General features: G+C 49.0%; 1 protein-coding gene across 1 annotated transcript; it reads right to left on the bottom strand.

Moving 5' to 3' along the window:
* Nucleotides 1-21,246: 21,246 nt before the first annotated feature.
* On the bottom strand, nucleotides 21,247-25,488 carry Nppc (natriuretic peptide C). Its single transcript, XM_042679367.1, has 3 exons — nucleotides 25,339-25,488; nucleotides 24,532-24,842; nucleotides 21,247-21,417 (listed from the first exon to the last, which is right to left on the bottom strand). The coding sequence occupies exons 1-2, from the start codon at nucleotides 25,426-25,428 to the stop codon at nucleotides 24,552-24,554; spliced, it is 381 nt and encodes a 126-aa protein (XP_042535301.1). The 5' UTR covers nucleotides 25,429-25,488; the 3' UTR covers nucleotides 21,247-21,417; nucleotides 24,532-24,551.
* Nucleotides 25,489-26,814: the final 1,326 nt, after the last annotated feature.

Genomic DNA, 26,814 nt, shown 5'->3' with positions numbered 1-26,814 from the left:
AATCCTTTGTCAGGTGCTGGTGGCTCATGAATGTAATCTCTGTTGAGGTCTGAGGATCAAGGTTTGAAGCCAGCCCAGTGAGGAAAGTCCCTGAGACTCTCATTTCCAATTGACTATTTAAAAAAGGCAGAAAAGATAAAAGAAAATAGAAAAAGGGGCTGGGAAGGTGGCTCAGTGGTAGAGCGCTTACCTTGCATGCTCGAGGCCCTGGGTTCGATTCCTCAGCACCACATAAGCAAAAAGGAAAAAGCCGGAAGTGGCGCTGTGGCTCAAGTGGTAGAGCGCTAGCCTTGAGCTGAAGAGCTGAAGGACAGCGCCCAGGCCCAGAGTTCAGGCCCCACAACCGGTCCCCCCCACCCCCCCTCCCCCCCCCCCGCCAAAAAAAAAAAGAAAAAAGAAAGAAAATAGAGAAAGACACGTTCTGTCATGGCATGATGTGGCCTGCTAAGATCTCCTTGTTGCCAGCGTCACTTCCCAGCTTTGGTTCTATGCACTAAACAAGCATCAGCTCTTTAGAAATTACCGTCTGTAGCATCCAGTTATTGTAACAGAAAATGGACAGATACATTCATGCACATGTGTGTGTGTGTGTGTATGTGTGTGTGTGTGTGTGTGTGTGTGTGCGCGTGTGTGTGTATCTTTGCTAATAGTGGGATTTGTACTCAAGGTCTTGCACTCTTGCTTGATTTCTTTTTTGTGGGGGGCTTGGACTCAGTACCTGGGTGATGTCCCTGAGCTTCTTCTCTTGCTCAAGGCTAGTGTTCTACCACTTGAGCCATATGCTACTTCTGGCTTTTTGGGGGTAGTTAATTGGAAATAAGAGTCTCACAGATTTTCCTACCTGGGCTGGCTTTGAACTTTAATCCTTAGATCTCAGCTGAATAATTAGGATTATAGGCATGAACCACCACTGAGTGGCTTTGCTTAACTTTTTTTTTAAATTCAAGGCTGGTGCTCTACTACTTGAGCCAAACCTCTACTCTGGCCTTTTGCTGGTTAATTGAAGATAAAGAGTCTCATAGACTTTTCTGCTTGGGCTGGCATCAAATTGAGATCCTCAGGGGCTGGGAATGTGGCTCAGTGGTAAGAGTGCTTGCCCCTTGCATGAAGCCATGGGTTTGATTCCCCAGTACCACATAAATTTAAAAAAAAAAAAAAAGCTGGAAGTGGTGCTGTGGCTCAAGTGGTAGAGTGCTAGCCTTGAGCAAAAGAAGCTCAGGGGCAGTGCCCAGGCCCTGAGTTCAAGCTCCTGGACTGAAAAAAAAAAAAAAAAAAGCAAATTGAGATCCTCAGCTTTCTGCCTCCTGATAGCTAGGGTTACAGGTGTGAGCACCAGTGCTTGGCATCATGCAGATTCTTTTTTTTTTTTGTCAGTTATGGCGCTTGAACTCTGGGCCTGGGTGCTGTCCCTGAACTCTTCAGCTCAAGGCTAGTACATACTACTTTGAGCCACAGCGCCACTTCCAGTTTTCTGGTGGTTCATTGGAGAGAAGAGTCTCAGACTTTCCTGCCTGGGCTGGCTTTGAACCATGATTGTAAGATCTCAGTCTCCTAAGTAGCTAAGGTTACGGGCGTGAGCCACCAGTGCCTGGCATCATGCATCTTATTTACATATGAGATGTACTATTCATATTCTTAGAAAGGCAGCACTCAGAAAACTGACATATGAAATGCTACCATGTGCGATTGAATTTAATCTTCGTAGTAACTCCATGAAGTAGGAGGTGAGATGTCATCCTGTGGACTTGGTGGACAAGGAGAGTAGCCAGGAGGAAACAGCGGCGAAGTCAAGGCTTTGGTGGTTCCCTGAATGCTTATTGCATCATGGTTTCCCTGAGCCAACACAGTTAGCTTCTCCTCCAATAAATTTCCATTAGTGCTGAAATGGTAGAATTATTAATGCTAACAGATTGTGCTGTCATCTTCTAGAAAGATGAATTTAATGCCACAGGAATTTCCAATTTGGTTTTTTTTTCCCCCTGCATGAAACATTAAGTCCATTCAAGGTAAGACAAAATTGATAGATAAAATGTCTAAAACAGAAAATGAAAATGTCTGCATTATATGAGTTCTTTAGGAAGCTGTGAGCGGAAGGACCAAAGACATTTTAATAAATTTAGAAGTTTGTAAAATCCATCACTTAATTGTTTAATCCCCTCCTTCAACAAATACAGATTGCACGTAGCTGCTGCAGGACGGCGCTTCCTTTCTACTGCAGCTGCTGCGGAGATGAGGGAAATCAGGCCGAGCACTCTGTCTGGAGCCGAGATGCTAACTTCACTTTTGACACATGTAAAATGATATTTGTGACAGGCTCTGGTGGCTCACGCCTGTCATCCTACCCACTCAGGAGGCTGAGATCTGAGGATGGAGGTTCAAAGCCAACCTGGGAAGAAAGGTCTATGAGACTCTTATCTTCAACTAACCACCAAAGAGCCAGAAGTGAATGTGTGGCTCAAGCTTAAAGAAAATTTTCAGGCCTGTGTTTAACCCCCAGTCCTGGTGTGTACATACCTGTGCGTGTACACACACACACACACACACACACACACACACACACAGCCCAAACCACACTAATATTGCATTCCATTCTGTGGGTTAGAATCCCAATATGAAGGTCAGTGGACCAAAAGCATCCTATGCTACAAACTTGAAAATCTGTATGCTGCCTCTGCTATCTGAGGGTGTCCTCGTTTTCCTTGAGTTGTGGCCTCTTTGTCCACGATCAAAGTCAGCAGGGTCCCATCTCTCATGCCTGCCTGGCCTGGCCGCCTCTTTGCTGCCTCCCTCCTCCAGTATGTAAATAACATGTGGCCTGTCAGATCTTTGGGGTTCATCTACTCATCGCAAGGCCTATATCCTTCATATGGAGAAGTCCCTTTTGCCATGGAAGGTGGCATAGTCGCAAGTTCTAGAATCAGAAAATGGACTTCTTTGAGGATTTAATGTTCTGCCTCCAGTAGATGGATAGACTGCTATTACAAAACACCGGAGACTGGGTCATTTATCAGGGACACATTTGTTTTCTCATATGCTGGAGCCGAGGAAGCCCAGATCAAGGCACCCAGAAGTTGGTTGTCTAGTGAGAGTCCAGTGTCTGCTTCCAAGATGGCACCTTAGACAATTTATCCATTGAAAGGAAAATTATGTTCTCACACAGCAGAGGGTGGAAAGACAAAAAAAGTCCCAAACTTTATTTGTTTACAGATACCTTTTTATTTTTTGATTTTGGTCCTGAGACTTGAACTCAGGACCTTGCTCTCTTGCCTGGCTTTTTTTTTTTTTTTTTGGTCGGTCATGGGGCTTGAACTCTGGGCCTGGGCGCTGTCCCTCAGCTCTCAGCTCAAGGTGAGCACTCTACCACTGGAGCTACAGCGCCACTTCCGGTTTTCTGGTGGTTTATTGGAGATAGGAGTCTCACGGTCTCTCCTGCCCGGGCTGGCTTTGAACCGCGATCCTCAGATCTCAGCCTCCTGAGTAGCTAGGATTACAGGCGTGAGCCACCAGCGCCCGGCCTGCCTGGCTTTTTTGTTCAAGGTTGGCATTCTACCACTTGTATCACATCTCCACCCCCAGCCTTTTGCTGGTTAATTGAAGATAAGGGTGTCACTAACTTTTATACCTAGGCTGACTTTGAACTTTGATCCTTAGATTTTGCTTCTGAGTACTTAGAATTATAGGCCTGTGTCAGGCCTTAAGTTCTTTCTCTAATGATGACAATCTATTCAAGAGAGTTCAACTCTGATGACTTAAACTTCCCTAAAGGACCTGTGATATTGAAAATTAACAATGCATGGATGTGTGGGACACATTCGGACCACAGCCAGTGAGAACCTGCAGAACAGGCCACCACCGGGGCTGGGTATAAGCTAGCAGCTGTACCCAGGCACTTTAATAAACCAGCCACTGTGGGGGCAGAGGTCTTCCTCACCTTCCGCCACAGGAGACCCTTCTCCTGTTCGGTGCCTTCCAGGTCTCAGCAGAGGCCCAGATTTCTTTTTCATAGCCTCACGGAGAGAGTGTGATCAGAGACCTGGAATTTTCATTGCTGGGGGTACCAGGAAGCCTTCCAGAAGCTCTGTCCTGCGGGGAGTAGTGTCCCCCATCTGCCTCCTTCTCTAGCACCTCTACCTGCAGGCCTGGCCTCAGGAAGGGCTGTGCAGCTGTGCGCACAGCTGAGATAGCTTCTGACGGCCACAGCTGGAGGGGATCAGAAACAGCTCCAGACCCTGGGAACCACGACCCAGCCCCACCCAGCTGTTAGAACACTTCAGAGGGGATGTACTGCCCAGGCTAACTGCACGCTCCTCATGAGGGATCCATCGCAAGACCCCTGAACGAAGGCAACTCTCCAGATGACTGCAGAAAATGAGGCTGCTAGTCACTTAAAAATATATTAAAATATATATATTAATTAGTTGGGTGCCAGTGGCTCACATCTGTAGTCCTAGCTACTCAGGATGCTGAGATCTGAGGATCACAGTTCAAAGCCAGCCCTGGAGAAGGAAAGTCTGTGAGACTCTTATCTCCAATGAACCACCAGAAAAAACTATGGCCCAAGTGGTAGAGTGCTTGCCTTGAGCTCAATGCCCAGGCCCAGAGTTCAAGCCCCACAACTGACTATATATATATATCATCTTAAGTAATTGTAAAAAGGAATTGCCATTTAACAGTTTATGAATACAATGCATCTTGATCAATGTCACCCCTTTCAATACTCACACCCATTCCTCCCAACCCACCTCATCCCTCACTTTTCTTCATTTTATAGAATATATATTGGATTCTTAACTGCATTCTGCCCTTCTTCTCTTCATTTGTCTACCCCTTTCTCTTTGACCCCACTCCAAATACCTGCTTCCTGATGTTGAACTTTGCCTTTGCCTTTCTAAGGAATTACACTATTTGAATTACACTATTTCTTCACTGAATCTAGCATATTTCAATTAATACACTTGTACACACTTGCATACCACCCAATGTATTTATTTATGAGTTTGTAAGCGAAATCTAGTTTCCACATATGAGGGAAAACATGCCTCCTTTGTCTCTTTGGGCCTGACTTACCTCACTTAACAGAATTTTTTCTAGGCCTTTCCATTTCTTTACAAATGGTACAACATCATTCTTTTAACGGATGAATAAAATTCCATTGTGTATATTACCACATTTTCTTGACCCATTTGTCCATTGAGGGCATCAGGGCTGATTTCATATCTTGGCTATAATGAATAGTGCTGCAGTGGACATGGTTGTGCTAGTGGCTTAACTATATCCTGGTTTGTAATATTTTTATTTATTTTTACTTCTTTATTTTTTACTTGACAAGCAGCAATATTATATTTGTCATTTTAATGTAGATACAATTATTAAGTTATCTGTCATATTACAATATTTAAGTTCTTATTTTATGTCCTTTAAGATACATAAACGAACAAACAAACACATCAAATGCAAACATGAAGGGGAGGAAAAGCATGGTACCCAACCAGATTTCCACATTTCAGCAATACTTCACTCATTCTTTAATGAAGTTTTAAGAAACGTTGTAATGACATGAGTTGGAATATCTCTAGGCATTTTCTTTGATGTGGTGCTGGTGATGTTGTAAAGAGCAGAAAAACAGGGGCTGCCAAATGATCAAATTATGGAGGCCCAAGCCTGCTTTTTCCCACAGGAACTCACTGAATGGTGACAGCAAAGATCTCACACCCACAGCGGGGACGTAGCAGCATACCATGTAGCTGTATTCATCTGTGGACTCTTTGTACTGCTTTTCTATCAGAACTTCAATGCATTTCTTAATCATGCTGATACTGAGATTAAACCTAGCTCTTGATTGGCCAATCACTTCTTGAAAAGGACAGTGAGCTAAGCACTTGTCACGCTTTCATTATAGGCACTATAGCAGCCTGAAGATACATTTTCTGGTCCTTATTTACAGCACTTCTAGTCTGCTCTATTTCCTGTGGTGTGTCTTTCTGCATTGATGTAGTAATTTTAAATTTTGTTCTTTTACTCCTGAAGTTCATATTTAATGAAAATGAAGATTCTGTATTGATGGCTTCCTTTTCTGAGTCATGGTTAATCATTTTTCACATCTAGTAATGATTTGATTGTTTTGGTCAGATCCTTTTCATTCATCTGCATGCTATCTTGAAGCTCTTTATAGAACTGCCTTTTGGTATGTTGTAAGTTGTAACCATGGCAACATATGGTTTGCCTAAATAGTCATTTTAACTTCACCTATGCAGAGATAATGAAACCACATAAGTTTCCTTTTGCTGAAATGCTGGCTATAAAATAATTCGAACATCTGTATATTTTTTTCTAATTCTTGGGGAATATGAAAGAGCCTGAGTAAGAGGCCAAGCACCAGCCTGTAGAACATATATATATATATATTCCAGGAATGGAATTGCTGGATCATAGGGTAATTCTCTGTTTAATTTCTTTCTTTCTTTCTTTTTCTTTTTTTTATTGTGAAAATACTGTACAGAGGGGTTACAATTACATGGGCAAGATAGTGAGTACATTTCTTATCAACATTGTAGCCTCCTCCTTTGTTTACCCTTCCCATCCTCCCTCCTCCCCACCCTATCCTCCCCCCCCCCAAGTTGTAAAGTTCGTTTTTGACATGACAACTTGTACTTCTCATTGTTGCAACAGGTCCACCTGTATCCTTATTTAAAACAACTTGTTTTTTCCCCTTCCCCCCCACAAATTATACCGACATCAAATACAGTGAAAGCAGGGGTTGTACTGTGGGGGAGGGTCTTTCTTGCTTGCTTCCTTTCTTTCTTTCTTCTTCCTTTCTTTCCTTCTTGGGTCATGGGGCTTGAACTCAGGGCCTGAGTGTTGTCCCTGAGCTCTTTTGCTCAAGGCTAGCACTCTATCACTTTGAGCCACAGCTTCACTTCTGATTTTTGAATGGTTAATTGAAGATCAGTTTCACAGGGACTTTTTTGCCTGAGCTAACTTCGAATTGCAATCCTCAGATCTTAGCCTCCTGAGTAGCTAGGATTACAGGTGTGAGCCACCAGCACTCAGCTTACGTTAAATTTTTTTGAGGAATCTCCATACCGCTTTCTAGAATGGTTGAACAAGTTGTATTCCCACCAACAATATATTAGCATTCCCTTTTGAAAATATTCTCACCAGCTCCTGTTGTTGTTGTTATTATTATTGATAATAGCATTCTACCTGGGGTGAGGTAGAATCTCAATGTTGTTTTTATTTGCATTTCCCTTATGGCCAGAGATTTTGAGCATTTCTTCAAGTCTATTGGCCATTTTACTTCTTCTGAGAAGCGTCTTGTTAGCTCATTAGCGTATTTATTAATTGGGTTGTTGGTTTTTCTGAGGGTTTAATTTTTAAATTCTCTGCATATTCTGGATACTAGGCCATTGTTTGATGTGTAGCTGGCAAAAACCTCCTTTTCTGTAGGCTGTCTTTTTAGCTTGTTGGCTCTGTCCTTTGCTGTGCAGAAACATTTTAGATTGGTGCAGTCCTATTTATCAAGTCTTTCTTTAATTTGATGTGCTTATGGATCTTTATTCAGAAAGTTTCTGCTTGTGACTATTGTTTTTTCCCTTGATATTTTCATGGTTTCAGGTCTTACATTTAGATCTTGATGGTGCAAGGTGATAGATAAGGGTCCAGTTTCAGTTTTCTGCATGTGGATATCCAGTTTTCCACAGCACAGAAGAGACTGCCTCTCTCTTAAGCTAGGGGACTAACTCTTAATTTGAGAGAGGAAATCTCCATGGCCTTGTCAATGCTGCTTCTAGACCTATATGCCCCTAAAGTCATTCTTCCCCCAATCCCTGAGGGTCTGGGTTCTCCTTTCTGTCAAGTGTCTCATTTACAGCCCAGATCTATAAGTAAACAAAGGCTCTGATCATCTGATTGTCAGGATCTGATTGTCCTCACCTAAGAGGCCATGGAGAGTCCCAGGAGAAGCCTACAGCAAGAGCCTGGGATAACATGAGGGGTGGGCTCTAGAGTTGTCCAGGAAGAGGGTAAGATGGTCATGTCCAGATTTTGGGAGACACCCTCCCCATGGAACACTATCTATTTTCAGACAGTGTTTGTAACGTAGAAATGCATCATTCTAGTCTAGTAGCTCATGCCTGTAATCCTAGCTACTCAGGAGGCTAAGATCTAAGTATCACGATTCATAGCTAGTGTGGGCAGGAAAGTCTGTGAGACTCTTACAACCAATAAGTGACAAGAAAGCCAGCACTGGAGCTGTGGCTCAGGTGGTAGAGGCATAGACTTGAGCACAAAAGCTCAGGGATAGTGTCCAAGTCCTGTTCAAGCACACACACACACACACACACACACACACACACACACACACACACACACACACACAATCACCTGTAACGTACTGCTTTTATTAATTTCCCAGCATGCAGTCTAGTACTAGGATAGAAATGGGCTGGGCTACAGTGATTCCTGAAGTGAGCTTCCAGGCATAGCAGTAGCAGTGTGCCTATCCCCTGGTAATTTGCCAGAAGTGCAAATTCTCAAGCCTAGTTCAGACTTTCCAAATTGGAAACTGCAGGAGTCTCACAGGAAACTGTACTTTAACAGATCTTCTGAAATTGCTCTAGTTGGGAGAACCACTTACTTTGTAATACTATGCAGTTCTGCCATCTGAGCACCAGAGGGCACAAGAGGGCTGCAATTTCCCCACTAAGCTTTTGGGTTTTTCTAAGGACCTGTGACCAACACCAAGATATGGGCAGACATCTTTTCTTTTCTTTTTTAAAGCAAATAACCACTGATATTTTGAGACTCAATAGATAACCTTAAGTGCCACTGTGTATGGGTCAAATTGTATTGTAGTTCTAGTCCTGCTAACCTGCAGACTCAGTATAGCTTCCTGGTGGTGGAATCTATCAGACAGCACTTATTTTATTTGGACTACAAAGAACTAGAAAAGCACTGGGGTCAGAAACAGAAATGATGTCCTATTAAAAGACGATGTGGTTCATCCGCTCCTTTCCTGGCTGTGCCTGGCTTCCTATCACCAAGCACAGGGGATCCCTGGCCCAGAGTCTGCCTTCCTCAGACTGGCCCTCCCTCTACCCTCCAGTTACCTCTGTCTTTGTCTCTCTGCTCTCTCTTTTTCTTCTCTGTCTCTTTCTCATCTCCGTCACTCTCCTTTTTCTCTCTCTGTTTCTCTCTCGGTGCTGGCACCTGCGGCTTGAACACAGGCTCTTGCGCTTGCTTCGCTTCTTCACTCAAGGCTGCTACTCCTTCACTTGAGCTACAGCTCTACTTCTGGCTTTTTGCTAGTTTATTAGCAATAAAAAATCTCAGTGATGGGCTGGGAAGGTGGCTCAGTGGTAGAGCGCTTGCCTTGCATGCATGAGGCCCTGGGTTCGATTCCTCAGCACCACATAAGAAAAAAGAAAAAAGCCAGAAGTGGCTCTGTGGCTCAAGTGGTAGAGCGCTAGCCTTGAGCTGAAGAGCTGAGGGACAGCGCCCAGGCCCAGAGTTCAGGCCCCACGACTGGACCCCCCCCAAAAAAATCTCAGTGATTTGTCTGCCTAGGCTTGCTTTGAACCTCAGTCCTCAGATTTTAGCTTCCTGAGTAACTAGGATTATCATGTGAGCCACTAGTGCCTGGCCTTTTCTAAAATAAGCAAATCAACTATCGAAGTATGATTTACATATGTTAAATGTACTCAAGAGTTTTAAATGAGTTTTGACAAGGGTAGTCACCACCCCATTGAGTTTTTTTCACTATGATTATAACTTTGTATTATATTCATCTTAGAATTCTCATTTGCCACCATCATCAAGATTATTCAGATAAACAAACTACAGTTATAGACACTGTAAGTATTCACTAAATGCTAAAATACTCACTTAAGACTAAATATTTTCCAAATAACATGCACAGAAATACTGGTCAGAATCACAGTTCAGCAAGTCCATCCGTGTGTACCAAGCACTTCCTTGTGGCCATTAGCATTTTGAGTTGTTTGACTCAACACAGTTTTAAAATACATATTGAAGACGTAGTGTGGGTTACAGAATTCTTTTTTTTTTTTGGGTCCAGTTGTGAGGCCTGTACTCTGGGCCTGGGCGCTGTCCCTCAGCTCTTCAGCTCAAGGCTAGCGCTCTACCACTTGAGCCACAGCGCCACTTCCGGCTTTTTTCTTTTTGCTTATGTGGTGCTGAGGAATGGAACCCAGGGCCTCAGGCATGCAAGGCAAGCACTCTACCACTGAGCCACTTTCCCAGCCCCGGGTTACAGAATTCTTGACATGTCTGATTTGGAAGATTCTACTGCCTACTGCTGGGTATTTGAGGTTCTCCGCCCTGATTCCTCCAGGCTTTGTGGGATTCTAGAGTGGCTTGGTTAGATGGGTAGTATGGGGTTGGTCACAGCCCCTAGCACCTGCGCAGGAAGCCAAGTTGCTTTAATTGGGAGCCAGGAGAGCTGTGAGCAGGTGTGATTGCTGGGTTCGAAGTGCTTACATTGAGGGCTGGGAAGGTGGCTCAGTGGTAAAGCGTTTGTCTTGCATGCTTGAGGCCCCGGGTTCGATTCCTTAGCACCCATAAGCAAAAGAAAAGCCAGAAGTGGTGCTGTGGCTCAAGTGGTAGAGTGCTAGCCTTGAGCTGAAGAGCTGAGGGGCAGCGCCCAGCCTCAGAGTTCGGGCCCACAACCAGGCCCAAAATAAAAAACAAAACAAAGTGCTTACATTGAGCCACAATAGTTTTTTGTTATTGTTGGGACCAGGGTTTGAACTCAGGACGATGTATTTCCTAGGCAGATACTTTTGAGCCATGCCCTCTGGCCTTTTTTGCTTACTCCCTCCCTTCTTCCCTTCTCCCTTCCGCCTTCCTTTTCCTCCTTTTTTTTTCCTTTTCTCCTTCCCTCTCTTACCTCCCTCCCTCCTTCCCTTCCTTCTTTCCTTTTTTTTTTGGAATAAGTTATTGCTTTTTTTCCTCCCAGGCAGGTTTGGATCTTAACATTCCTACTTCTGTTTCCCCTTGTAGCGGGGATGACAGGCATGAACCACTGCATGCTACTTTTTAGTGGTTAAGATGGTGGACTTTCATGGACTTTTTGTCCGGGCTACCTTGAATCTCCATCTTCCCAATATCAGCCTCACAAATAGCTAGATTGGCAGCCTTGAGCCACCATACCTGGCTACAGAATGATTTTTTTTTTTTTTTTGTCCACTGTGGGGCTTGAACTCTGAGCCTGGGCACTATCCCTGAGCTTTTTCACTCAAGGCTAGCACTCTACTGCTTTGTGCGCAGCACCACTTCTGGTTTTCTGGTAGGTAATTGCAGATAAGAGTCTCACAGACTTTTCTGCCTGGGCTGGCTTCAAACCATGATCCTCAGATCTCAGCATCCTGAGTAGCTAGGATTAAAGGCATGAGCCACCAGAGCCTGCTCAGAGTGATTTATTTATTTGTTTGTTTGCTTATTGCCAGTCCTGGGCTTGAACTCAGGACCTGGGCACTGTCTCTGAGCTTCTTTTGCTCAAGGCTAGCACTCTACCACTTGAGCCACAGCACCACTTCCAGCTTTTACTGTTTATGTGGTACTGAGGAATCGGACCCAGGACTTCATGCATGCAAGGAAAGCACTCTACCCACATTCCTAGCCCCAGAGTGATCTTTTAACTGTGAGACTTAGTGTGGGTGCAATCATCTGCCTTTTCTTTTCTTCTCCACGTCCAGCAAGGTGCACGGCTGCACCATTAGCCCCCGAGGGAGTCCGAGAGAGCCTTTACAGCATGCACTCGGGGCAGGGAGCAGCTTCTTGGGGGCATCTCCAGGAGTTTCCCATGAATGGACAGGGGTGCAGGCGTGACTGAGGGACCCAGCTTCCTGGGAACACTCATCACATTCTTGGTTCAAGGTCCCGAGTTCCCTTATCTGAGACAACCAGACCCAGTGGCTTCTCTGAGCAGCCTGCGGAAGCCAGTGGCCGGCCTGGGCTTCTGTGTTAGCGGGTCTAGGTTGTTCTTCCTTCACATGGAGCCGGGCAGGGTTTTGTGTGACGCAGACCAGGTCTTTAGAACCAATGAGCGGCCTCTTTCATCCAGTCCAGGTTTTGATTGCGCGGTTATATAGTGTTTCCTAAGACTCAGCAGTAAACACCACTATGTGACCACCTGACAGACAGATATTGAGTACTTAAAGGGCCCTGGGGTGTAGTTGCTGGATGGTGAATAAGGAAAAACCCTGCCTAGGAAATTTATGTGGTGGGATGGACCAGCAAGCACAAACATGGCCAGACTAGCACAGCGCTAGGGAACCCGGGCTGCAAGGGCAGCAAGGCCCCAAGGGCTTCCAGATAGCACCACCAGGGGGCGCCTGACCAAAGGACTGGCATGGGAGCAAAGATCTGAATTTAATAAGGAGGTGTGTCTGGCTGTTTTCTGCTACTGTAACAAACTCCATGAGGCTGGGTATTTTATAAAGAAATGAGGTTTATCAAACTCACAATTTCGGAAGCTGAAAGCCCAAAATCAGGCAGCTCCATCTCTTCATCCTCTGGTGGGGGTTCCCCGTGGTGACGTCATAATATGGTAGGACACAGAAAGGAAACATCTGCAGAAGAGGCTGAGGTCAAAGAATGGCTTGGCTTTTTAACAATCATCTGTCTTGAACAAGAGGTCAGTGTGAAGCCACCCAAGGATGGCAACTCCAGTGACCTTGTCACGCTCTACGGCCTTGTAAACGTCCCATGACCTCTCATATCACCACAGCTGGGGACCAAGAGTCCCACCAGTGAACCTTGCAGATACATTCGAACTAGCTCCAGTGAAGTGAATAGGTCATATGAAAATCTGGGGCAAACACCTATGTAGGCAGAGAAACAGCAAGTGCAAAGGTCCAGAGGTGACCATCAGCACTTGAATATGTGTCCAGAAGGGAGGGGAGTGAGACTTAGAAGCAGAGAGAGCCACCAAGTGCTATCTGTAGTGAGATGTGTGGGGTGTGAGACGGAGGGCAGGTAAGAGCAGAGGAGAGGTGAGATGTGGGCAGGGCCAGAGCGAGACTGGAAGATGGGGTAGACAGTATTGGCTTTGGCACTGGACGAGGGAAGCTGTGTAGTTGGAGAGATGGTTTCTGCTTAAAATCCTGCTGCTCTGAGACATGTTTTGTCCGAGGATGGCAGCCTGTGCTTTTGTGGTTGAGCGGCTTGTGGCGGGAAGGGCTCTGCTGGGGAAGCAGGCTCTGCTCCACGTGAGGGACATGAAGGTGCTCACCAGGGAGTGGGCGGAGCCAGCACCACACTCTTGGACTTTCCAGCCTCTTACACACACACACACACACACACACACACACACACACACACACACACACACACACGACACACTCAGGACTGTCATCCAAACTACTTGGGAGAAGAGATTGGGAGGATCATGGTTTGAGGCCACCTTGGGCAAAAATGTCTGTGAGATCCCATCCCAACTGAAAAAGCTGGCTGCGATGGTCCGCACCTGCTGGCTTAGCCTAGCTTAGCGGGAGGGGGGGGGGGGGTCGTCAGAGAATTGCGGTGCAGGTCAGCCCAAGCGTGATGTGAACTTTTGTTGTTGTTGTTGTTGTTGTTGCTAGTCCTGGGGCTTGCACTCAGGGCCTGGGCACTGTCCTTGAGCTTCTTTTTGTTCAAGGCTAGCACTCTACCACCTGAGCCACAGTGCCACTTCTGGCTTTTTCTGTGTACTTGGTACTGTGGAATCGAACCCAGGGCTTCATGCATGCTAGGCAAGCACTCTACCACTAAGCCACCTTCCCAGCTGGTGAACTCCTATTTGAAAAGTAATGAAAGCTAAAAGAGTTGGAAGCATGGCTGAGGTGGTAAAGTGTCTGCCTAGCAAAATACAAGGCCCTGAATTCAAATCTCAGAAACTGCCCAGAAAAGGGGGAGTGGGGTGGGGAGGAGATAGAAACCTAGGCAAAGCTGTCAAGCACAAATACAAATGAAATCGATACAGTCAAGAATCCAATGCATAGCCAGGGATGGGGGTGGGAGCCCCCCCCCCCCCCCCCCCCCGCCCCGTGGCTCACACCTATAATCCTAGCTACTTAGGAGGCTAAGATCTGAGGATCAGCCCTGGCAAGAAAGTCTGTGAGACTCTTATCTCCAATAAACCACTGGGAAACTGGAAGTGGCGTGATGGCTCAAGCGGTAGAGCGCTCATCTTGAGCTGAAGAGCTGAGGGACAGCGCCCAGGTCCAGAGTTCAAGCCCCGTGACCAAAAAAAAAAAAAAAAAAAGAATCCAGTGTGTATCCTACAAAATTAAGAAGAGCGAGGGAGGGGTGGCCGTGAGGGATGGGTGAGGCTCTTGAAAGGGTGACGTTGGTGGAGATACAGTGTACTCATAAATTGCTCTGTTAAATGGCAACTCCCGTTACTACCAAAACACAATAAAAAAATAAAACAGGATGGATGGTGTTCACATCACATAGAAGTGAATGTAGTAGGGGATGAGTGGCAGGAAAGAGGCATTCTCTCAGTGGTACAGATGTGCCTCTGTTTCCTGAATCATAGATCTCCTTTGTTTCTGGGCCCAAGTCAGGCAAGCCAGGTGACTGGTTTTGCCCAATTAAATAGCAGTCCAAGTCTCATGTATGCCCTCCCCCGCCCCTCCAGGGGAGAAGCCCTGGATCCTCCAGCAGCTCTTCCTGGCCGCGCTCTTCCTCAGCCTGGCTGATGTGGACGCTGCCTTCAGCTTGGATCCTGAATGGCCCGCAGAGGCTCATCTGATAAAGCCATTTTTTAAATCCTCAGGCTGGTGCTATGGGGAGGTGGCAGAACATTTAAGGGCGGTGGGGGGGGCGGGGGGGGTAATGAGAGATCATGGGGTCACTGAGGGCAAGTCATTGGAGGAATGATGGGACCTACAGGTGCCTCCTCCATCTCCTTGCTCCCTAGGTGGTAAGGCAAGTGCTTCCGGTCCATTTTGACCCCTGACCTCCCACCAGGATGAGCTGCCTGCCGCAGGCCCACTGCGATGACTTCCCGGACTGGGAGCTGGAAGCTCCAAACGGTGAGCCTGAACAAACCTTTCCTTTTTGCAAACCAATGACCTCAGGCATTTTGTTATAGTGACAGACAACCATCAAACACAAACGGTTCGACACTGAGTGAGGAGCTTACGTGTAAGACAGACTTTGTAGGCCCAAGAAACAAATTTTTGGTGTTTCAAAAGTCACTGAGATTTTGTTGTTGTTGCCATGGCATGGCATAACTTCACCTATCTTTTCTATCAAATATGCTAATACTGAAACTTTATGGACTGAAAAAACCATGACTATGTTAAAATATGGGGGCTAAGTAGAAAAACAAAAATACAAACTTACATGACAACATCTTCAGTCTTCAATGAATCAATAGTGGTGTAGGACGATTTGGACATGGTAATATAAAAGGTAAAGTGTATTAAATATTTACAGAATTTCATGCTATGTAAGTAGCCATTATTTTCAAAATATCCATGTGCCATTTAAAAATTGATAAAACCTAGGAATTGATAATTTAATAAAGCTGAAAGCAAACAAGCATGGAACCCAAGCCAATAAAACTTACTAATAAAGAAGCAAGACAAAATTGGTTGGGCATCAGTGGCTCACACTTGTAATCCTAGCTATTTAGGAGACTGGGATCCAGAGAATCAGAGTTTCAAGTTAGTCAGGACAGAAAAATTCTCAAGAGTTTATCTCTAAGATAACCAGCACAAAGTGGGGCTGGAGGTGTGGCTTGGGTAGTAAAGCACCATCCAAGAGCAAGCAAGCTGAGTGAATGTGAGGCTTTAAGTACAAGCTCAAGTACCATAAAAAATAAATTAAGGCAGGGCTGGGAATGTGGCTCAGTGGTAGAGTGCTTGCCTAGCATGCATGAAGCCCTGGGTTTCATTCCTCAGTACCACATACACACAAAAAGCCAGAGGTGGTGCTGTGGCTCAAGTGGTAGAGTCTAGCCTTGAGCAAAAGAAGCTCAGGGACAGTGCCCAGGCTCTGAGTTCAAGCCCTAGGACTGGCAAAAAAAAAAAAAAAAAAAGGCAAAATTAAATTGTTAGGGGAAAAAAGTCAAGACTAGAGAAGAAAGAAAAAAAACTGAGAATGCTATATAACAATGCTCTGGGATACAGATACAACCATGCTTAGAAACAAGTGTTCAATTAAGCATTGAAGAAAAATCCAGAAAAGTGTTAAGCAAACCAATCTAAATAACATTATTAAGTGACAACTATGCATGCAAAAAGAAGCATTAGTCACCAGACCCCAGTAGCTCAGACCTGTAATCCTAGCTACTTAGGAAGTTGAGCTATGAGGGTTGCGGTTCAAAGTCAGCCCTGAGTTCAAGCCCCAGGATTGGCACAAAAACAAAACAAAACATTAGCAAGCATCAAGATATCAATTATAAGAGCTACCTGGAAAAAAAATGAAGAAAAATGCTAATGAAATGGTTAAGTTTCTCGCAACTGTGGATATTCTTTCTAAAACAGTCCCTGGCTCTCAGCTGGTTTTGGAGGAAACCCATCCTAGAAGACATCCAGATGGATCCAAACTCAAAGGGACCCCCGGGGAGAACAGCAGGGAGTGTGAAGCCAGAATCAGGAGGAGCAGACTCTCATCGGCTTCACAGATAGAAACATCTGGCTCAGGCCTGGCTTCCGGCCATGGACTAAATGTCCTGATGGGTGACAACTTCTCCCTTTGCTCTCCGGGTCTTTAAGTGCCAACCAACAGCTGACCAGCCGTTCTTCTTACTGCTTGTGTGGTACTCCTTGAAGTAACTGACCATTTCCTGCCATTCTGGACTCTCTGTCATTTCCCCCCAATTTCTTTCTGTCATGTATTGCAAATCATAAAAGTAACCAGATGAGATGTGATAGTCACATACAGAACAGGACTTCCCAGAATGTCTACAGAAAAATCTAGAATGCCAAGTGGCGTGTTCCACGGAGAGTGCAGAAGGATGTGGGCTTCCTGAGTCAGGAGCTAAAATGAAGAGGGAGATCAAAGAGGACGTTGCGGACAGGAAAGGTAAGAGGATCCGAGATGGGAAAGTTCCAGACAATTTATTTTTTTTAAAGAAACGCAATGAGCTTGAAGGTGTTAACACTGAGGTGTTAAGAACAGAGTTGGCGCAATGGGAAATTGAGTCAGAGATGTGAACTCAATGTGGAGTCCTGGCTAGAGGATCGGGGGCAGAGACCTGTACTCTGGACGGGAGGCTGCACACATGGTGTCTGCCCAGGCCTTGGGGTGAGGATTGGATAAATGCTATCCTGCAATCTGCCACCAGAGAGGGGTTACTGCTGATTAGCCTTCCCTGGGATGAGGTGGGGGGGGGCGGGGGGGGGGAGGGGGGAGACCAGCGGCCCTCCAGACAAGCTGGGGCCAACTCACCATGACTGTGTGGATGTCTGTACAGTCACTGATCACACCGTAGTGTGAGCTGTACGGGTCTCTGATCTGATCTCTCCTGTGTAGTGGTGTACTTAAGGCAAGCGAGAGTTGAGAGGGAGTTGAGATCAGCCCTCCACCTCCTCCACCAGGCCCCATCCTTTCAAAGGAAGATGCCGAACCCCATGCTTCAACCCAAGGCCCTGTTGTGCTGGTGATGGAGTTCCATTCTGCTCCACTGATTTCCACCCCGGCCATCACCCCTTGCGCATGTGCTGGCTGGCTTCTGGGAAGCTTTAGTCAATGGAGGTCCAGCAGGATGCTGGTGGAGAGGATAGTTCGCCTTCGTTCTGCCCTGGTGTTGTGCACCTGAGGAAGTTCTCAGCCTGTGAAATCTCCTGCTGAATAATCCCCTCATCCAGCTCAGATGGTGGGATTCCTCCCACACCTCCCTCCCTCCCTTCCTTCTTTTCTTTCCACCCTGGGTAGAACCTGCCTTCCTTCTAGGCCTGTCCTATCTCACCTACCCACACTGCTGGAAAAAAATCTCTTCAATAAGCCAACCCAGTTTCCAGAACCATGAGCCAAATGCTGCTCTCGATAGGCGAGGTAGTGTGTTACAGCCACTGAAAATGCACTAAGACAGACCCTGGTTGACCAATGCTCCTTCCTCATTTACCTCCTTCCCAAACAAGGGTGGTGGGCCTTCCCAGTCTGCTGCCCTGCCCCACCACCCGGGCTCAGAGCTCTTCCCAAGGCCAGGTCCAGACATTGTGGTCTCTCTGATCACCTGAGTCCCTTGCTCAGGCACAGCCCCACTTCCTACTGCCCTGCTGGGGAAGGGCAGAGAAGGTGGGTCCCAGAACCATGCAGCTGGCTGTGGACCTGGCCCCTCTACAGCTAGGAGATGCTACCATGAAGTGTCATCTCTCAGAACCATGTCCTCAAGCAAGCTTGGCAGACCAGACCTTTCCTCTAGTGAAGGTAGGAGCCCAAGGTGACATTCAGGGCCTAGTCCTTCCAGGTCAGGGCTTCTGTAGGTCAATAGCTATAGTATGAGGGACTCAGCAAGCTTGGGGCAACGAATTTCAAATTGCTCTGAAATCTTGCTTATCCAGGACTCCAACAAAGGGCAGAGCTTCCTCTAGGACACAGAGAGGGAGGCTGGAGGCCTTCAAGCAGCTGGCCTTTGCTGCCCTGTGGACTGTCCACCCAGTTGGCCTGTACCTGCACAGGGGAGCCTCACACGCTGCCCAGGGGTCTCTCTGGGCTCAGAGAACCAGGACCGCAGGCAATTTCATCCCCAAGGCCCTGACTTCAAACAGATCCCTGCTGTTGTAGCTCTATGTGTGGGATGAAGGCTCCAGGTCCTACAGGCAGCATCCGATGAGATGCCTGGGGCCAGGAAGGAGGTCTGACCTGACAGGAAGCTGGGAGCTCTGGGTCACAGCTCTGGGAAAAGTTCCTGGAGGTTTGCACACATTTCCAGTGATTTAACTGAATGTCAGGCTTTTGTGACTTTCCAGAGGATAGCATCATCCCCGCCGAGGAGCCAGTCATTCGTCACAGGACTCCAGGGCTGGAAGACAAATGGTCCTTAGCCAAGAGGTGGAAGGTCTGGCCTCACTTGGTGAGCTTTGAGAGTGGCGATTTGGGGGCCCACACATGAGTTTGGGCCTTAAATTCCTGATCTGCCCTGAGTTACTGGTGTCCTGGGTGCTGATCACTGAGAAAACCTGTCAGTTCTTATGATGGCTCCCTGCGTCCCTGAACTCACTGTCCCTTCCATCTCTGGGCTTTCAGAAGGGTGTGTCCTGTCACTGGCTGAGTGCGCAGTGTAATCATTTGCCTCCCACCCTGTCACCTTCCAGATGCTGCCTCCCTCCCACCCCCCCTGCTCACAAAGCCTTCACAGCCATTGCCGTGAGGTTGGGTGCCCCAGTCTCCACCCTCGCCAACACAGGCGGCGTGTCTCTAGCCACAGAGGGGAGTGACACAGAGGCATGTTATCCTGCCCAGGTCCCCCAGGGGACAGGAAGTGTCACCTGGAAGCAGTGGTGGAAGCTGAGGCCTGGTGGGAAGGACTCCAGCCTTCCCCAGTTGGTATCCTGCCTCCTGATGCTATGACTGGTGCACATGCCGGCAGGAAGACCAAGTGCCACCAGCCATCTCCCCGGGGACAGGTTTTGTTTTTTTCGTTTTCTGAAACTCTTCTTCCAGACCTGCTGATTTCATGGCCACAGAGCCATGCAGCGCCCAAGTTCCTTGAGCAAAGTACCCCCAAGCTACCCAATGCCAGCAGCCCAAAAGGCTCTTCAGGCTCCTTCCTGCCTTCCCCTCCCCGGGTCATTGGATGGGAAGGCTGCACAGGGCGATTGCTGAGTGGAGGATGTAACTGACATTACCTATCTCCAAATTAGTTACGTTTCCTGCTGGTTTCAGGAAAAGATTCTAATCTAAATTATATTCATAAATTCAAAATCATTATTCATGATTTCCTTTCAAGACTCCATGGGGCTTAATTGTTAACAGCTTCAAGTGAAAAGAATAGCCACAACCCCCTTACAAAGCACACCCCGCATTGCACCATGGGAAATCTGGTAGCCTGGATCTCCTCCAGGTCCAGTCTCAGGCTCCCAAGCTGTCCATGGCAGGCAGTCATCAAGAGATTGTAGGGGACTACCCTACAATTGTAGAGGACTAACCCTACAGCCCAGGCTTTGGGAACGGTATATAGAGGAGACCTACCCGAAGCCCAGCATCGGTGGCTCATATCTGTAATTCTACTACCCAGGAGACAGATTTGAGGACTACAGTTCAAAGCCAGACTGGGCAAAAAAGTTATCTCCAGATAACTAAGAGTTTGTGTGTGTGTGTGTGTGTGTGTGTGTGTGTGTGTGAGAGAGAGAGAGAGAGAGAGAGAGAGAGAGAGAGAGAGAGAGAGAGAAAGAGAGAGAGAGAGAAAGAGGGAGTGAGAGAGACAGAGACAAAGAGACAGAGACAGAGACATACAGACAGAGACAGAAAGAGACAGAAAGAGAGAGGGAGAGGGAGAAGGAGAAGAGGGAGAAGGAGAGAGAGAGCAGAGAGAATATGAATGAATGCAGGTACTGGGGCTTGAATTTATAGCCTGGGCACGATTCCTGAGCTTTTATGCTCAAGGCTAGTGCTCTACTTGAGCCACAGCTCCACTTCTGGCTTTTTTTGGGGGGGGGGGTGGTGGTGGTAATGGAGATGAGTCTCATGGACTTTTCTGGCTGGGCTGGCTTCAAACCTTGATCCTCAGAGGTCAGCCTCCTGAATAGCTAGGATGACAGGTGAGAAGCACTGCGCTGGGCCCCAAGGGGATTCCGATACATATCAATCCACAGTTGTGAAGGCGAAAGATACATTTGTAGGCAAATACTTGGTCTCACTCTCTCTTTGCCTCAGACTAAGGCCTGATAACTAATTAAACAAAATATAAATAAAGACAGTTTTCAAGATGTTCATGGAATGACTTTTTTTTGTTTTTGTTTTCCTTTTTTGTTTTTTTGTTTTTTTTTTTTTTTTACAGTTTTTCAACTAGTTAGGACAAAAACATTACAATGATTGGCTTTTTTCATTTAGTTACATAAATAAAATTTTTATAAATATCTCTTTATAAACAATATAAATAGCTTTACAACATAAATACATTTATGCATGACATGAATTTACAAACAGCAATGTCTTACAGCTGGTTCTGTCAGTCTTTTAAAAACTGCCCCTCGTCATCAAGTCGGTGTAGGTGTGTTTCATGTATGTAATATATATATATAATATAACTTTTTATTTTTCATTTTCAAAAAAATCCAAACAATAAACTCATGCCCTCCCCTCCCCAAATAATAATAAAACAGCTGGTGTTGTGTATTCCCAGTACCAAGGGGAAAAAAAAGAAAAGAAATGTAAAAGCCACATTGCGTTTGGAGGTGTTTCCAGATGCTGGAGGCTGATGACCAAGGATGACCTCAGCTGGTAAAGCAGTTTCCAATCCTGAAAGAGAGTGGACACAGGACACTCAATTCTGGACTCTTAGCTGAGAAAGCCTAGCCTACAGTACCGTTCTAGAAGCTTCCTCCCTTTTCCCACAGCAATAGGAGACAAAGACCCTCTACCTTTGCCCTATCACCCCCTGATATAGGCCTTCCAGTAGAGGGGAAGGCCTTCCATTCTGGCCTCCTTCAGGCCTTCATCTGCTATGCCCTTGGTGCTGGGCTGCCCTGGCACAGGTGGAACCATACCGTCCGCCAGCCTAGCCTTCCTGCACTCCAGTTAACTACAGACTGCCTTAGGCCCTGAGTAAGGCACAGTGAGGGAAAGAAAGGGACTCCTCCTCCATCTTTTCTTTTCTTTTTTAAACTCCACTGCAAACCTTCGGTAAGCTCCTCTTGTTGCCTGTGTATCTTGGTGGCCATGGAGGGTCAGAGAAGGAAAATTATCTGGAGAGCTGGAATTTCTAGACTTAAATTCCAATTCTGACCTCGACTCCCCAGGTGATCCTGAGTAGCTTTGGGCTCACCCATAAAATAGATAATAGCCACCTCCCAGGGCTGGTGTGGGGCGTCAGCAGAGGACCACGTATTAGGCATTGGCAGTGTCTGGGTCACGGCTGTCAATCAGGAAAGAGCATTTATTTCCTTTCCATGCTGGCTTCATCAAAGAAAGCAGCTGGCTCAGGATCCCCTTCAGAAGCAGGGGACTGGCCTCCAACAGCAGCTGGGCACATGGGTTGTAGGTTGAGATCAGGATGGCATGAAGGTGTGTACCAAGTGTATTAGTGCCTGCTAATGTGTGTGTGTGTGCACGCACGCCAGGTTCTGTGACAGGGAAGGCCGCACGCACATAGGCACTGAGCATGAACTGACTGGGTCAGCTCTCCCCATCTCTCCCTCTAGCTATTTTGGCTGAGTTTTTTTTTTTTGTCAGTTCAGGGGCTTGAACTCTGGGCCTGGGCTCTTCAGTCCATGGCAAGTGCTCTACCACTTAAGCCACAGTGCCACTTCCAGTTTTCTGGTGGTTTATTAGAGATAAGAGACTCACAGACTTTCCTTGCCGGGGCTGGCTTTAACTGTGATCCTCAGATCTCAGCCTCCTGAGTAGCTAATTACAGGTGCTAGCCACTGGCACCAGGCTGAAATATTTTTAATCTCTGGACTCCAGGGTAAAATTTACACTGAGGTCTCGGCCATGCCCTGTCTCTGTCATTAGTATTTTATAATCAAGTCCTACAACCGTCCTCAACCATCATTAAGATGATGTTTGGAGCCAAAGTCAACCTAAGTGGAGAAATGGCCACGACCTCTTGAGAGTTTTCATCAGTATGAAAAACTTACACTGTCTTTTCTTTAAGGCCAGATGCCTGCAGGTAGGGGTGATCTGCCCTGTTGCTAGGGAGGGGGGGCAGGGAGAAGGCTAAGACTGTTGACATTAGGGGTTCCAAGAGGCTAAGAAAACTTCCAGGAGACTGATGCCCTTCCCTAGTTATGGGATATAGAAGTCTTAGCCATTTGGATCCCCTCTACCTCACCATCCAGGTGGCCACCCTCTCTTGGGGGTGGGGGAGCTCATCCCAGGCTCTAACCCAGAGAAGCATACCTAACTCTTACTTAGATCCTGAAGTTGGATCGTGGTGCCTAAATTATCAGCTGAATATTTAAGGCCTTTGTCTCCACCTCTGTTATTTATACAGGAGAGAAGAGCGCAAAGGACGTCATAATTAACGTTAGCCTCCAAGTGCCATAATCTTTGCTCTCAAGTGTAGGGGGAGTTGAGATCACAGATGAGTGAAGAGTACAGAATCGGGGAGACGCACACAGCTCTGTCAACTCTGGCTGCGGAGAGGAAGGTGGCCAGCTTCACCTCAGGTGGGTGGCAATTGGTAGACCAATGAGCTGGTGTGTAGACTTCTCTGTTCAATGATGAATATTTCTAAAACCCTTTGGGTATGATCTGGGTCCTAGGTAGCCTTATGCCAGCACGTGACATGTAAGTTGCTCATGAATTAATAAGCCTCCCAAGAAAATCTGTCCCGTGCAGTATAACAGACCTAGGCAAGATGCCAGGGAGGGGCTCTTGTTTCCCCCTGGGAGAAGACTGTGGCCACTGATCAGACCTTCAGGGTGGGGAAAACAGGTTTCTCAGGCCTGGGGCAATAGACAGGGTGTAAGACAGGCAAGGGAAGCAGCTAGAGCAGAGGTAAGAGCTAGGAGCAGCAGGAGGAGCCTGACCCTCATGCACCTGTCATGTCAGATGTTGTTAATCCCTGAGGCAGCCCCGCAGCACGGGTGGGCAGCGCTAGTGGAGGTGAAGGAAGGGCAGCAGGGGGTGGGTGGGGATGTGTCTTTGCAGCAGTATATTGCTACCACAGCAGGGACGGCTGCTAAGACTGAACTTGCAAGCTCGGGGTGGAAAGGAAGCTGTGCTAGAGACCCGAGGCCCAGAGCACAGTTTGGAGGTGGGGGTTAGGGCTAGTAAAGAACTCGTTTGGGACATTTTGAGTTTGAGATTGTGGCCCAAAAAAGAGAGAGATTTAGTTTGTTATAAAATAGGGTCACAGACACCGAGGCTGGCGCCTGGAGCCACACAGCCAAGCGGCATCAGCACCCTGGACAGACCAGTTTGCCCACAGCAAGAATCAGAATGTCCCAAGCAGGAGGGCACGCGAGTGCTGCCCACGAGGCCACTCTCTGTCCTGTGAGGGGCAAGTCTGGCTCCACACCTGTCCCGCGTCACGGGGCTCTTGGAAACGTGGCTGCCACGGGCACAGCGTGAGCTTGGGAACGCAGTCCCAAACCCAGAATCTCCCTACAGCTCCCGTAATGGTTGGGCCAATGCTTCTGGCCGACTTGTGGTTCTAGGGTGGCCGGGGGTCCCTAAGCCTGTTGCTGTTCCTCGGGAAGTCAGATGGGTTCATCGAGGGAGAGCCATTTCCAACTGGCCCGACCTTCGCTTTCTGTGAAATGGGAGGACAACTGGGGTGCCAGGGAAAATGCCTAGTGCGCACCTCATCCCGCATCAGGAGCGGCTGGGGAGGCGGATGGGTCCCACCGCGGGGCATCAGCCAGCCAGGTGCCCGGGCGGCCCCGCCGCCGGGCCCGGGGTACTCACCGCCGCCAGGGGTCGCCGCACTAGCATCCCAGGCCGCTCATGGAGCCGATCCGGTCCAGCTTGAGGCCGAAGCAGCCTTTGGACAAGCCCTTCTTGTTGGCTCCTTTGTACTTGCGCGCGTTGGGGTGCTCGTGCAGAAGGCGGGCCCACGCCGCCCGCGACTTGGTGTCCACGCGCAGGTCCCGGAGCAGTCGCGATCGGTCGCCCTTGAGGTTGGCGCCGCCGCCTCCGGGAGTCTTGTCGCCCTTCTTCTGTCCGCCGCCCGAAGCCTGAGGCTCGGCCGTCTCCTCCCCTGGTGGGGTTCGCGGGGCCTGTGGGAGAGGAGGGCGGGCGGGTGAACCGGCGCTCGGGTCGGGGGCGCAGGTGACCCGGAGGGGCCCCGCCCGGCCGCGCGGAGCGGCCGGCCCTCCTCGCCCCGAGCGCGTCCCCTCCGACGCCGGACACTTTGCCCTGGCATCCACCTGCCACGAGGCTGGCTGCAGTTGTCCGTTCTTTCCGGGGGGGGGGGGCCTACCCTGCGCCTCGCTTTTGTAGCTCTGCCACTTGCGGAGCTGCGCAACACGCAGTGGGCTTGGGGCCGCCAAAGTGCCGACGCGCTCCCGAGGTTGCGGGGTGTGGGGTGTGGGTGACAGCCCCCCCCTCCCAGAGTCCCGGCTGCGAGGACACACGTCGGAGGAGAGGGCGGGAAAGGGGGGGAGAGGGCAGTCTTCCCGCCCTCCCTCCCCTCCCCGTGCGCCACGTCCTCCCCGGCGCGCAGCCTCCCGCGCCCCTCGCCGGGCTCAGAGTCCCCCCCGCACCAGCTCCCACCTTTGGTGGCGCCCCGGGCTTGGCCTCCGAGGGCCAGAGCGAGAGCAGCGTGAGCAGCAGGGCGCAGGCGAGCAGCTGAGAGAGGTGCATGGTGCCGGTGCGGTCGAGGGGCGCGGACGATGGCTCCCCCAGCAGGGTCGCCCTGGGGGCAGGCGGGCCGGCGGGCAGGCGAGTGCGGAGCGGGCTGGCCGGGCTGCAGGACGAGCGCGGGCCCCGGTGCTGCGTGGCGCCGGCTGGGTGCGCTCTGAGCCCGTGGCTCCGCTCGTGCCTTTTATAATCCAACCTGCCGCTGATGTCATCCTCCCGCCCACCGGGCCGCGGGGGCCAATGGCACGGCGCACGCGGCCGAACCGAGGGCCAGGAGGGGGCTGCCCCCACCCACATCCCACCTCCAGAGGATCCCGCGGCTCGGCGGGCCGACTCCCAGTGCCTTCCGAGCCGTAAAGTGGTTCGCAGGGGAAGCCCATCTGCCGAGAGCGCGCGCACTAGTTTTGCAAGCGTCGGTGCGCCCGAGTCCCGGTGCGCCCAGGCCCCGGTGCGCCCCGGCCGCGGTGCCCACGCGCGCTCTACCTGGAAGGCAGCCTCGTTCCTCCTTGCAGGTGCAAAGGCAGGCTTAGAGGAATTAAATCTCTTATCTCAAATCACGGAACCAGTAGAAACTTGCTCTGCGAAGTCCACGCAGATCTGCCTTGTTTCTAAACATGTTGGGGTGGGTGGGTAGGGGACCCTCCCGGGCGCGGCCTGCCCGCGTCTCTCGCTTGCTGGTCCCGGTGCGAGCGCAGACTGCCCGATGGTGGAGGCAGAGGATGGGGCCAGGAGCTCCCTGCGGGAGGCTCAGGGAGAGCGGGCTTTCCGGAGGGACGGCCCGGGGAGGGGCGAGCCTGCTCGGGTCACGAGTGTAAGTGTCTCCGCAGCCCGAGTGTTGGAGCGTGAGCGGGGAAGCGAAAGGGCTGCCAGCGCACCCGCAAGGCACAGGCGTGTGCCCGTGCGCGCGCGGTGGCAACGTCAGTCCTCCACTGCTCTAAATTTGGAGTTGACCCCACCAGCCGCCCAGAACGTTCTTGGGTTTGACCCGGCTGTTGGCTTCTGGCTGTGCAGACCCGTGGGCAACTGACCCCACCGGGGTCCATCCGAGGGCTGCGGGATGGGAGCCGCTGCAGATTCCCGAGCACTGGTGGACTTGGCCCATCGCCAACCCCACGCTACCCTCCCTGAGCCGACACGGGTGGGCACATCGCATCTGGCGCTGTACAGGCACCCTCTCTCCACTTCCTCTCCCTGCCCTGGGCGCCTCGGTCCCTCCCAGTCTAAGATTCCCCCGGGATTTACAAGGAGGCAGAAAAGCCTGGATCTCTGTCCCTTCTGCTGAGCAGGGTGCGCAGAGGGGAAAATGAATATTGAGGCTGAGACTGAGTCCCGTGGGCAGAATTGGCTTTCTCAGGAAAAGGAGGAAGCACCCCAGGGTGGAGGACAGCA

The sequence above is a fragment of the Dipodomys spectabilis genome, unplaced genomic scaffold (assembly GCF_019054845.1).
Source record: "Dipodomys spectabilis isolate Male_0828 unplaced genomic scaffold, ASM1905484v1 ptg000051l, whole genome shotgun sequence".
Classification (NCBI taxonomy): Eukaryota; Metazoa; Chordata; class Mammalia; order Rodentia; family Heteromyidae; genus Dipodomys; species Dipodomys spectabilis.
Note: the sequence above shows the minus strand (reverse complement) of the source record. Positions and strands in the feature narration are given on the sequence as shown.

Coding starts and splice junctions, on each gene's coding strand:
- Nppc (XM_042679367.1), bottom strand. CDS start 25,428: ATGCACCTCTCTCAGCTGCTCGCCTGCGCCCTGCTGCTCACGCTGCTC. Junction 24,843..25,338: donor AGCCCGGGGCGCCACCAAAG/GTGGGAGCTGGT, acceptor CCTCTCCCACAG/GCCCCGCGAACCCCACCAGG.